Source organism: Nothoprocta perdicaria, unplaced genomic scaffold (genome assembly GCF_003342845.1).
Source record: "Nothoprocta perdicaria isolate Ctin4 unplaced genomic scaffold, notPer1 scaffold_92, whole genome shotgun sequence".
NCBI lineage: Eukaryota > Metazoa > Chordata > Aves > Tinamiformes > Tinamidae > Nothoprocta > Nothoprocta perdicaria.
Window position 1 is genome coordinate 146,187 of NW_020456221.1, and position 13,140 is coordinate 159,326.

At 34.6% G+C, this 13,140-nt stretch overlaps 1 protein-coding gene across 6 annotated transcripts in view; it reads right to left on the reverse strand.

Annotated features, from left to right (window-relative positions):
• Positions 1 to 68: 68 nt before the first annotated feature.
• The window catches only part of DMXL1 (Dmx like 1), a 61,815-nt gene continuing 48,743 nt past the window's right edge, over positions 69 to 13,140 (reverse strand). For 2 of the 6 annotated variants that reach the window (XM_026052821.1, XM_026052819.1), the window contains exons 30-44: positions 12,799 to 12,884; positions 12,286 to 12,487; positions 11,288 to 11,405; positions 10,636 to 10,698; positions 9,294 to 9,380; positions 8,494 to 8,615; positions 8,238 to 8,379; positions 6,094 to 6,144; positions 5,721 to 5,781; positions 5,346 to 5,473; positions 4,195 to 4,287; positions 3,611 to 3,702; positions 2,834 to 2,886; positions 1,169 to 1,386; positions 69 to 722 (exon numbers count right to left, since the gene is read on the reverse strand). In XM_026052821.1, the coding sequence (XP_025908606.1) occupies positions 498 to 722; positions 1,169 to 1,386; positions 2,834 to 2,886; positions 3,611 to 3,702; positions 4,195 to 4,287; positions 5,346 to 5,473; positions 5,721 to 5,781; positions 6,094 to 6,144; positions 8,238 to 8,379; positions 8,494 to 8,615; positions 9,294 to 9,380; positions 10,636 to 10,698; positions 11,288 to 11,405; positions 12,286 to 12,487; positions 12,799 to 12,884 (1,741 nt within the window). In that variant the 3' untranslated portion in view covers positions 69 to 497. The remainder of the gene's footprint in view (positions 723 to 1,168; positions 1,387 to 2,833; positions 2,887 to 3,610; positions 3,703 to 4,194; positions 4,288 to 5,345; positions 5,474 to 5,720; positions 5,782 to 6,093; positions 6,145 to 8,237; positions 8,380 to 8,493; positions 8,616 to 9,293; positions 9,381 to 10,635; positions 10,699 to 11,287; positions 11,406 to 12,285; positions 12,488 to 12,798; positions 12,885 to 13,140) is intronic. The other 4 variants (XM_026052824.1, XM_026052820.1, XM_026052825.1 and 1 more) reach the window with 2 other exon arrangements.

Sequence of the window (13,140 nt, forward strand, 5' to 3'; positions counted from 1 at the left end):
AGAGACAGAGAGAGACAGAGAGAGACAGAGAGAGACAGAGAGAGACAGAGAGAGACAGAGAGAGACAGAGAGAGAGGTTGCCACACAGTGAAAGGACAACATTATGCAAGGTTTCCATCTGGACCTGGTTTCCAAGACAGGCCAGGTGAATATAAGCAGAGGCCATGCCCAGATGGTACACTCCCTAAGGGAGTATAACTACCAAAACAGGAAGAGTAAACCACTTTAGCAACACCTTAAGAATATTGTAAGTATATAATTCAGTGTCACATATAGTTATTTTAGGCAACTATCAAAATCTGAAGGATTTTGTTAATCTTTAAGGCATCAGTGCATTAGGGACTAAAAGCTCCAGATAATAAATATGAAAAACAAAACAAAACAAAAAAGCAGTATCTTTGTGGCATGCTCTATCATAGTCTATTTGCTTTGTTGGCTATTACAGGAAAAGTATTTGGGGGTGATGGCAGGGGAATTTTTACATACTGTATTAAGTATTAGATCATAAACTTCACATCATTTTTTAACACTTCATTTAAAGGGCTGAATCTATCAGGCAAGATTCTCATCTTTACTGTTCCATCAGCACCACAGGAGAATATGTGATTTGCTGGTCCTGCCTCAATTTGCATGACCCCTGTCCCAATGTTTCTGAAGAGGGACTGTCGAGCATGCTCATTGATGAAAGTGTGAAGGAGATTAAAGGTAGACAGACTCCACACCTGAAAAAAACACAAACAAACAACAAAAAAAACACCACATGAAAACATCATCAATCTCGATGTAAGGACAATTCTATAATCTTAAAACTGACTAGTAATTAGTAATGGATAAAATGGACTAGACTAAATTGTATTGGTCTTTGACACAAATTGTAAGAACATATGTATACAGTAATCCTTTAATAAACTTCATAAAATACTAACATTCGTATTCTATAATATGACATACTTGAACTGCAAGAAGGACTGCAAAGTAAGACTAAAATTTCATAATCAGTAATTGTGAGGGTCAGAGTTGAGGACAAATGCAGAATATAGGCCAGGTTAGGAGGTTGACCATTCCACATCTACGTAAGCTTTTCACATGTTTTTAAAAAATAATTTGAATTTATATATCATCAGCTCTCTTCTCCCTCTCTGTCATGAAAACAAAACCAAAAACATACCTTTATGTTGCCTTCAGCAGATCCTGTGACAAAATACTCTTCTGTAGGATCAATAGCAATTGCTTTGACTGGAGAATCATGACTCTGGAGTAATTGTTGCTGCTGTTTTTGGCGAAGATCAATGATACAGGTAAAGCCTTTTCTGCCTCCAGATATTAGCAGCTGATGCTTTGGAGCATATGCCAGCACAGTTGCTCCACTATCATGACAAATAAAACCTGAAAGACAAAGCAAATAAATTTAAATAAATACACTGTATTAGCTTTACTTCTCCATCAACCTCTAATGGTTTAAACAGTGACTTGGAAACTGCAATGGAACCAGATGCAATCAATCCCCTTTAATGCAATATACTGTGTATATTTAGGTGTAGCTTCACATCCTGAAGTTGCAGTATTCCCAAACTATTCTGCACAAAAATCCTACAACACTTCTATTCGTCTGTAATTGCATTCTCAGAGATAGATTCTTTACACATCCCCACAGTTCCTTAAAAACTTGAGGTCTTTAGTTTAGTTTAGTTTTTGATTTTTTCATACAAAAAGCAAAAACATTTTTATGTTGTCCTAAAATACGTGTCATAATAGGCAATGAAAAGTTGACACTTTTAATCTTAAAAATTTTAATTTTAATTTTGCTGCTTTTCAAATTTGTTTGGATAATATGCAGTGCTTGTGTAGTGAAGAGACAACATTAACTACAATAAAGTGAATGAAGATTACAGTTATCAGAACAATGCTCTGTATGTCCAAGACCAGATGCTATAAGCTCTAGCAGATGGCATGCAGCATAAGTACCTGAGGTTCAAACACTTTTCTGAATTTAAGTTTAGAAGTCTCATATGCCTCTCAAATATGTCTTTATAGATATTTGAAATCAAAAACTCATATTTTACAAACAAAAGAGCATCTTTAAAAGGTCATTTCTAAAATTCAGTATATATGATTTTGATTTGCAGATGTGCTTGCTAAACCTATTAATGGAAAACTATTTGCTCGAAAATTGGGTGTGCTTACTGACAGCCTTAATTCCACAGATCTATTTCCATAATCATGGCTTCCCTGAGGGCTGGATTCTCCAAAAGGCAGTGAAATATGTATCAGTTCACAAGAAGTATATCTGCTCATATTCTTTACATATATAGAATAGTTGGACATCTGGACACATAATGTTATAACACCATTATTTGGTCTAATGCTTAAATAATAGATTGGGCCATCTCTGATTTATCAGTTACAAGCACTGGCATAGAAGCACAAAACTGAAGGGTGTGCGTACGTATATAGTAATGCTATCATTTTTAAGAGGGTTGTATAACTGCAACCTCCCCATACTCCAGATGCTGTAAGTAGGAATTCCTAAAACTTTTTTTTTCCCCAGTCTGAAAAGACAGAAACTAACGACCTCAAGTTTTTGAGGAACTGTGCTTGTGATGCAAAGATGTTAGGTATACAAAAGAAGATGCTTACATCCATGGAATCAATCATTTCTATATATAGCTTATCAAGAACCTATGTTTAATAGAGATTCCCGAAAATGCACCCACAGAAGACAGTGCAAGATGTTTAGCTACTAATATTCAATTTACTTCCTACAAAATAACTTTTCCAAAAGACAGACACACGTTATTATAATCAAATATTTTGTCGAATGTATTTTACTTACCATGCACCAGGCTATTGGTAGGTGAAACCAAAGTATCCCAAAGACAAATATTTCTATAGAAAAAATAAAGTTTCAATTCAGTGAAAAATGTTCTAAGAAGTATTTGGAACACCTGAAATAAGTAATCTGAATATTTAAAAAAGTTATTCCATACACACAATAACTTAAAACAGATTTTTAAAAATTAATACCTTCGAGCTGACTCCAAATTACTCCCACACTGTCAGTTTGGTTGGTTGGTTGGTTTATGTGTCTCTATTTTAAATAATTGCTAACCTTCCCTAGTAAGTTACAAACCTCATAATGCTTAAATCCCAATTAAGAAACCAGTAGTCCTTGGACTCAACAAGATCAGTTGCATGCGCAATGCAAGACATGCCTGCTACAGATTCATATTGATTATTCTCACAAGGGACTCATGTTAAGACACTGTACTGTCTTTTGTGGTTGAATTTATGTCCATGATTTTTTTTTTTCTACTACTTCATCAAAACTGAGTCTTACGTAAATTTATAATTAAATTAAAACATTAACAATCCCTCAAGCTTATTTCTTTAAAAAAAAAGACAGGATTATATCAAGCATGAACGGAGAATTTGTGCTTCCTTATAGAATCATCTGTATTGGCTCTGTGGACTTTAGGTGCAAGCTTCCCTCCTCCCTTCCCTGGGGAAAAAAGGCACAGATGTACACTCCCCAACTCCCTATGGAGAATCATTTTAAAAAGGCCCACTTTGTTTTCTCTTTATTATGACAGGAACATTAACAAATAATTACCTGTTGTCTGTAGACAATCCTGCTGTTGCTATCAAAGATGATGAACTGATGAAAACAAAGTCATTGGCTGTTTTATTATGACACTGCCAGGTCTGAAAAATAGCAGTTTAGAAATTAATTATTAAAGAGAGAAAAAAGAATTTGTTAGTATGAAAGCTTAAGCTTCCTTGAGGTCAGCTGCTTCACAAACATTCTGAGGAATACAGTGTATAATGGTATGCATATACCTTCTACTCTTAATTTTTACTAAATAGTGAATAAATAGTAAATAAATTTACTAAAGTAAGTAGTGAATAAAATACTCACGTTTTTCCACTAAAGTAGACTTTCCATTCCTGATTTATTGAAATCATATCAAAGAACATTTATGCTATTTGAGATCTAACACTGCATTTCCAAATTATGAAATATGATAAGGAATTGGGAACTGCTCTGTCATATAGACTACCACAAAACACTAATTTGCGAATTACTAAAATTTAATCAATACAATTTTTTAGTATACTCTTGGATCAATCCTAACTTTTCTAAAGGGGCAGGAAAAAGAACACAAGTTCATGGCAGCAGTTAAGGTTTCAGCTCACCAAATATGGTTTCGGTGAGGTTCCAGTAAGGGGGCAACACTTCCAGTTTGTTTGATATAAACTGATATATCCATCAGCATCAACAATTCCAAACTGAAATAAGGGAAAAAAAAAAGTTATAAATATGTATGTGTTAGATTACAAACTTAAAAATATATAGTTAAAATATTCATTAAGAGTAACTATATTATCCCCATATAGTCCACTAAAACAATTTCCTTTGTCCTAGGAAACTTTACACTTTGTTTTCAAAGCAACTTGTCAAGTCTAACTTAGCACACACACTGATACTGTATTAAGATGGAGGAGGTCTCTACCATACACCATTTTGCAAACAAAGTGGCATGATTTTCAATAATCTGTAAAACTTAAGGAATTCTGCTTTTTTTTCATTACGCTGTGGTGCAGATAACTATCAAAATAACAGTTTCTACAACAGCTGCAACAAAGTACTTACACAATTGTTTTAGTATAGAAATATTTCAAATGATAGCTGAGTCCCTATGCGTTATGCCTAATAGATCTCTATATAATGCATAAAGATTCCCTTGCAAATTGCTCCAAGAAATGTCAGTTCATCCTTCAATTAGTACAAATATACGTGTATATACATGCAATACATATACACTTAGATATATATACCCAAACCTAGAAAACATGAACACAAACAATATATACGAAGTGTGACTCAATATTCACATATATGCCTTAATATTGGTGTTCCTGGGCACACAAATACCTCCCTCGGCAGCCTGTGCCAGGGCTCTGTCACCCTCAAAGGAAAAAAGTTCTACAGAAGTTACATATATAAAAATATATATATTTTATATATGTTCACATATATAATATATAGATGAATTATACTATTAATATCATCAATTATATTAATTATAATATTAGGATATTAACATAGTAACATTAATATTAATATATTGCATATTTTAACATGTTTATGCAGTAGAAAAGCAGTATCTTGAGTGACATCTTATGATGTCACTGCACATCTGAGAACGTAAGAGCTGACTCCTACAACTACAAAAATAAACTACTTTAGATTTGAAGAATCAGATGTTTCTGCTAATCCACTATTTTTTCTGTTCAAATAAGAAGGAAAGAGAGCAAGTAGAGAAGTGTTCTATTCCATCAGTTACCTTATTTCCTTGGTAATTGAATCTCATTCGAGTAACTCTTGAATTGCCACCAGAGCGAAAACATGTGATTTGCTGTGCATGACCCCATTCGAACATTCTTACACTACCATCTTGAGCACCTGTCAGATCTGCAACAGAACATATTTAAGTAACTTTTCCAGCTGTCCTAGTTATCTGAACACGAAGGTTCCTTCCAAATTTTAAAAGAAAGATCATAGCAAGAAACTCATTCCTCAAAAACAAAAAAACAAAACAAATAAACACTAGAGCTGTAAAACTGCAAAATACATGCCTTGCTGTAGGAGTACTGGGTACCACTGACAATAAGCAAATATATAACCTTTAGATAATTTTGTTTTAGTAAAGTGAACTTACAATATGGTAATGTTGGATGAGAAGCCATTCTTCTGACATTATTAATAGCTTTCTTGAGCATCTGTTTAACATGGAAGATAATTTAAAAAAAGACAGTTAATACTACAGAAGAAAGTATTTACTAAACTAAAATAATCAGGGATAGTGGGGGTTTTTGTTGGGTTTTTTTTTTGAGAAATTCCTACTGAAAGCAAGCATACTTTTAGCATACGTTTAGAAATGGAGATAAAATTTAGCTCTCCCAGAACTAGTGTAGATGTTATACTTATTATGCAGCTTATACTTATGCAGCTTTTACACCCAGGTAAATATCAAATTTTGCCTCAGAGATTTATGAATCCAGATATAAGTACTCCTTAGACTGCAGTCTTACCTCTTTTCCTGCCAATTCCTTTCTGATTCCATTAAATTTATTGGAATATTCCTGAACATTGTAAGATAAGCAAGAGAGAGGAAGAAGCAGAAGCATGTAAAGAAAGAGGTAAACAAACTTTAAGAGAAATAAAAAAAAAAAAAGTCAGTGAAAACCTTCTTGCCTCATTCAACATATAAACATATGTCATCTTCTCCTATGTTGTAGTGGATGATGCTTTGGAATAAGGGAAAACAAAATCTTATGTCTTTCAGAGGCTATGCTAACACAAGTCTTGGGCGCACTCTCTCCGACTCAGAAGCCAAACATCACTACCTAATGCAAATAATCTAATGGACAGCTGACACTGCTTGGCCTCAACTTCTCATTAATTTTAGCAGATGGCTAGAACATTGCCTGCCCTGTTGGGGGGCAGTTGCTTGCTGTGGGCCTAAATACCTAAAGAGCTCAAAGTTCCATCAACAGTGGTGTATATATATAAAAAACACACTGCTTTGAAGAATGTATCGCTGAGCTTCCTCTCTCTGAGATAAACATAAAGGAACACTGAAAAATAATAACAAAGAGCTCAGTGCTGATGAAATGAAGTTATCAGCCTTTTGCCCTGTTAAGAAGCAAAGATAAAAAGCCAGCAGTAGTACCAAACAGCAGTCTACTTATCTTCTAAAGGGCTTCAAATTATTGAAGAGATGGGAAACAGGATCACAAACAGTACTGAAAGAAACAACGTAATAAACAGTAGCAACAAAAAGTAGTCTGATGGAGCTGGTTTTGCTCCAGACCCAAGCTGTGCCACAGGAGCTCCAGCCACTCTCAACATTCCCTGCATCTTCCTTCCTTAATTCCCACTCAGTAGCTTCGCCTCCCCTCCACATCTGCAGTTGGTTCTCTACAGCCACAATACCAACCATAAGACAAGCCTAAACTTTTAGACAATATGCAGATGTACTGAACAGAAGGCGAGTTAAAGGCAATCAGGTGTTTGAGTGACCATTCCAGTACAGTTAAAGGCGGCTCCAGGAAAGCATCTCCCAGCTGACCGATCTACAGACCTGCATTACTACAGAAAAAAGCATCTTGCATTATAAAGTAAGACATTCCAACAGCCTAAATTGGAACCATCATTTAATCTGAACTAAATCTGTGCAAATACTTTTTGCTGAGAAAAGCTATTTTTACTCCAGACTCTGTAAAAATAAGAGCTACTACTGTCAGGTATCACCACTGCTACAAGAACGGTCAATTTGGTCTGGCAGACAGAGTCATGCTTTCCTTGGTCCTTCACTAGTTTACTTCAGAAAGGCATCATCATCTCTTCTAGAACTCAGAAGTGAGTCATTTAATAATGCTGTTAGGGGACACTGTACAACACATCAAAAGAAATAAGACAGAGCTGTTAGAAATCTTGGGAATAAAAAACTGCAGTCCTACATCAGTGTGACATGGCATTCAAACTACATGCGATACATGTAGCTGGTAGTATTTCTCCGGTATTAACTTTTCTCATGATTCCATGAATCCTCATTTGCCTAGAGTTTAGTTCACTTTGCTCGAAATTTTCTTTTTCCAGCCAATGAAGTTTGCTTTAGGTGTTTGTTCACTATCATTTCTGTACACAAGATCTTGCTAATATACAGTGCAATAAAATGGCACTTTGTACTAGAGCAGAAGCTGATATTAACTTTAAATAAAGACTAGAATACTCTGGAACTCAGAGCACAACTTGAGATTCTGCTTTAACTAAAAGCTACTTCAGTATTTTACACAAAATCTTCTATCCAATCCTGATATATCCTCAATTTATGCATTCCAAGTGCAGTATTTGGCTTCAGCTCATTAAAGAGTATTTTAAACCGCAATGTTCTCATTTTTTTAATTTCTATTTTTGATTTGCAATTCTATTTTTAATGACTTATCCCAAGTAGAAATGGCTTTACTGAAATCTCTGCTTGCTTAGACAGTACATCTTCGAATCTGTGCAGTATTTTAGCTCGTTAATGAGATCATAAAACAATTCCATCTCTCATCTTGATTATACATCCAGGCTGTTTTTAGGCACATGCTATATGTAAAACATAACCAGCAACAATGAAGAGAAAGTGAAGCTACAGATAGAAAGCCCTAGTCTTTGACAAGTTGCTTACCACAGAAGCACCCCGTCCTGTCTGGGTGCTCCCAAGCCAAGGCATGTTGATAGGCGTGCCAGGATTACTGTGAGTATACGGAGTTGTCCCCTGAACATTTACCAGGTCATCTCGAGCATGTATAACTAGAAAATCATCAGCCCTATGAATGAAACAATGTTGCAAGTCATATTTCAAGCAACTGTTAAATATTGTGCTTTCTTACAGCATAAATTTATGCAGTCAAGCTGCACTACTGGAAACAAAGGAAGTGTACCCTTTATTTTCTGCTTCTATGTCATCATCAACCCAGGTATAGATTTGTGTAGCTAAAATTGCAGAAACATCTAATTCTTGAATGTCATGACTTGATGCAATGGCAATGCAGTTTCGATTTGCCTGAAAAAAAGGTAATACAAAAAAGAACTCTTACAAAAGCTATACTGAAAAGCATAGTTTTTAGACTTGCCCTGGTTCTGGGTAAAATTTAGTTAATCTGTTTACAAATACAAACATGCCTAATCTATATATTTAAACTGGCTGAAGTTTAAATGTTAAAATGTTTCTATTTGGGACAGCAACATACGTTTGTATTTTAAACCTTCTTTCCCAAGTACCTCTGTTTCTCCTTATTTGTCCCGGAGAACCAAGCAGTAACCACCCAGCATGCTGTACTACACTGCTTGCAACCACCTTCCCTCCACTCATCCACCAGTTCACATTAAATGGTCAAAAAGAAAAAAAAAAGAGAAAAAGAAAAAAAAATCACTATTTCCTTGTATTGGATAGAGAAGGAAGAGGTAGAAACACTACTACAAAAGAAAACACTACAAAGGGTCCTTCTCCCATCTATTGCACAGTAATAATTTTTTAAAAAGTGTGTGCAAGAGAGGTAGTCTGTAACAGAACTGAGTGTCTTTAATAGAATAATTACAAAGTACTTTAGAGAAAGAGGCACTAAGAATTCAAACCATCAGGACAGGTGGCAAAATATCTAGCCATTCAGAATGGCATCACCACTTGTTTAACAGAGGGAAGTACTACATAATTAAGTCATCATACTGTCCTTATACTCACTTTATTGACGGCAAAAGCAGTAATGATGTCAGATTCTTTATGAATTATTCTTGCCTTTCCTCCTGGATATCCCAGATCTGTTTCTATCTGTATTTAAAAGGCAAAAAAAAAGAAGACAAATTTTTTTTTTTGTCCTGGCAGTACAGAGACTAGACACAATTATATAATTTGTCTCTAATATGATCTGTAATTACTATGGCATATTTTTCAAGTGTAATCTAGCTTCCCAATGCCATGTTGAGATCACCTAAAATAAGAACACAGAAAATACTCTCTCATAAAATCCAATAACTGTGTTCATTCTCATCATTTTTTCACCGATACTGAAAAACAGGTTACAAGCACAAAGGGGGGTGTCAAGGTCTTGATGTCTTCTGCTTAGAAGAAAGTTTTTTTTCTAAGACTCCTCATATTCTTACTGGTGAAATTAAAAAAAATCCTAAAAGAATTATGAACTAGTCTAGAAGAAGCACAGACAAGGTCCAGAGCAGGAAAATAAACCTCAACTTCTTCCAACTTATCTGTTCTTCACCATTGCAAAAATCTTCTAAACTGCCCTCCACATTCCAGCACCACAAAACAATTAACAGTTATTTTAAAAATTAATTCTGCTATCAATTCTCATTTTGTTACATGAATAATGTAGTTTTGAATCTTGTCTACATTTTCTTATTTTAGAAAACACAAGATTGTGTTTTTAAAATGAATCCAGCTATATGACAGCACATAATCAAATCTCCTAACAGCATTGCAGTACTACTATTCAAAACTAAACAGCTCAGAATCATAAGCATTAATTTGACAGACTATGTGAAGTGCTGTAGAGACAGGACAATTTTGCAGTAAGAGAAGTCACTGCAAAACAAAAGTGGTAACATGAAGATTTGACCCTTACATGAGTAAAATTTTTTTACTTCCAGTAAAATCAATTCATTATTGTAGAACTGCTGTTTTTCAGCCCATTCAACTCAATTTCTCCATTCTCTAGTCTTCCAAAAATTTACACAATTACACTGTTTTATTTCAACAGAAGAAAGACAGTGCTGTCATAAATGCTGTTTTCTCACAAAACAGGTAATTCTATCTTCACTTATGGGGCACTCTTCTAAACCATTACAGATAGTTCCAAGTTCCTGGGTACCACCAGCCACAGAACTATTGAATTTTCCAAGCCACCTGGGCTCACCTCAGCCTCAACTCTCTGGCTAGAATAGCTACAGTATTTGACAATATTGTGCTAATCTAGTTGTTTAATACAACATTCTAGGATATAATTAATTTCAGATTAATTCTTTATTTCATAGTAGCTAAAACCTAGATAACTTGAGTATGACTATTGTACCTTACTGACGATGGGCTCTTCCACCACTGAATTTTTCATGGTTTCATTGTGGTCCTCTAATGACTTCACCAACAAAAGAACCACCGAACAACAACAAAGGTAAAACATAAGAAACAAGGTATCAAGAAAAACCTTAATTCCTTGTTATCTACTCCAACAACAACAGATTTAAATATAATAGTAATTTGGTACACACATGCACATCACATATCTATTCTGTGGTATAGCAACAGTAATTCTCAAATTCCGAATGTGGAATAGACAGTCCACGGTTTTAAAACAAACAAACAAAAAAACCCTCTTAAACATAACATGATAGAAAATAGTTGGTAAATCCCAAATGGCCTGAATAAATAAAGCAAGGTACAGGTATTTTGATCTTTGAATTTTTAAGTTTTGCCATTCTTCTGAGGTACCATCTATAATGATCTTAAGATAACTGGCCAAGTTTTTCAGGTACCCTACACTGATTATTTCTATTTTCAATGAAAGAAGGGGGTAGAGGTGTCAATGAAAAATACTGTAGATGTAGACAACAGTCACAGACAATTACTCATTCATACCCTAAAACAAACAAACAAACAAAAAGGGGGCAGATTTCTTAAATAAAAATTCAAAAATTAATCTGTAGCAGTTGATGTATCATACCCACCTCATTTAGGCATCGCTTCTTTGTAAAAATATTTCTGATAAAAGTTTCCTGGACTTCCTCTTGTTTAACCAAGTACTGCCACAGCCTCTTCACTGATAGTGCAACATGACCATTAGATCTACAGATCAGAGTTAAAAAAGACTTTAAATGTTGATACTCATGCCTAGAAATCATATGGTTAAACAAAACTTCCTAATAAGCAATAAGCTCCTTAAGGAGGGACCATCAAACCCTAAATGGCTTGAAATATTTTAAAAAATAATCTCATGCAGCAGATGTATGTCTCAAAATATAGACCACAACATAAGCGTGTGTCCCGCTTCTATCAATTCAAGGTACAATGGGAATGGAAAGGGGAAAACGTGATAAGCCTAAGGTAATTTGCAAACAAAAACCTGGACTTTTCTCTTGGCTCTACAACTATAGATGAGAGTAAAATTTAAGAAGGAGCAGTCTGAAAGGAAGTGGCAGTTAAAAAATGAACTTTCTTCCCTGGATGGAACATACAGTTTTACAGACAGCTAAACAAATGTTGCTAATAGCAGGTATTTTTTCCCTCAGTTTTGAGAAAGGGTACTGATACCTCACCTTAGAATCTAATGTTAATCCCTCCAAAAGAACAATTATTTAATTCATTGTTACTCATCCTTAATGATAATTTCTCTCAAATTAAGTCTAGTATTTTTCCTTTTATCAATAGTCAACCATAGTTACTCTTTACAAACACTCAGAATCAGTAGGCTATGTTTTTAGTATCTTTTAATTGAAACTAAAGTTAGAAAATATAACCATCTTTCTTGGTCTTGTTTTGAACCAGATATGCATGAATTCTGATGCGTACTCATAATTTATTAGCAGGATTATTAAGTACAAATCTAGAAAGTAACACAAGTAGCACATATAGTTATGGTCAATCATCTGCCCTGACAACATAATATGCTAGATATAAAATAAAATATATATTGCAGTCAGCATTTACCAAAATTATGCATACTCACCTGAATGGAGTGTTTGCAGGCTCAAGTAAAGTTTTATGACGAAGTAGTGCAGGACCAGCAGCTAATGCATCCTCAGAGGCATGAACTGAAATATAATGTTGAGGTGGACCCCCATACAGCTCAAGACGTCGGAGAAGGACTTGTTCCCAGCGCTGTAGTGTTTTCAGAACGGCATGGCATATTGGGGAGCTAACTGGGAGCTCTAAAATGACAAGTCATTAAAAAAAAAAAATTCTCCATTACAATCATTGTAATTGTGGATTGTTGTAATTATGGATGATTCCACTAATACTGCAGATATCCTCATATTCAAGTCTCATTCAAATCTCAGTTTAAACTTAATACAAGAGACTAACTACTTTATGCTGCTTGATCTAAATACTGCAGCAGCATTCTCCAAGACTGACCAAAAATCATAATGATTCGAATGACCAAAAAAAAAAGACATATTGTAATGCTCTTGTATATCTAAAGAAGTATAAAATATAAAAAGATAACTCTGCTGTTTATTACCTGAAAGATCATGCCCAGCCAAAGGGTAGAAAGTCTTCAAATTGTGAAGTACCAACTGAACCATTGCCAGTCGCATCAGTGACCAACTAAAAAGAAAGAGTTTTATCATTTACTACTGAGAAAAGTTTTTCATGCATTAACACTTAGAATTTGTAAAGCTTTAAATACTCATGTTACAAACTTTTAAAGGTATTTTATATACAAAAGTCGTTATACCATGTCAACAAGTAAACATAACCTGAGTATGTTATGTTGAAAGTCTGAGTAATGTGTTTCTATGAAAGGTTAAGTAACTGCAGAATTATCTCAAATTCAAATGGCCACAAATGCAAGTCTGACTGC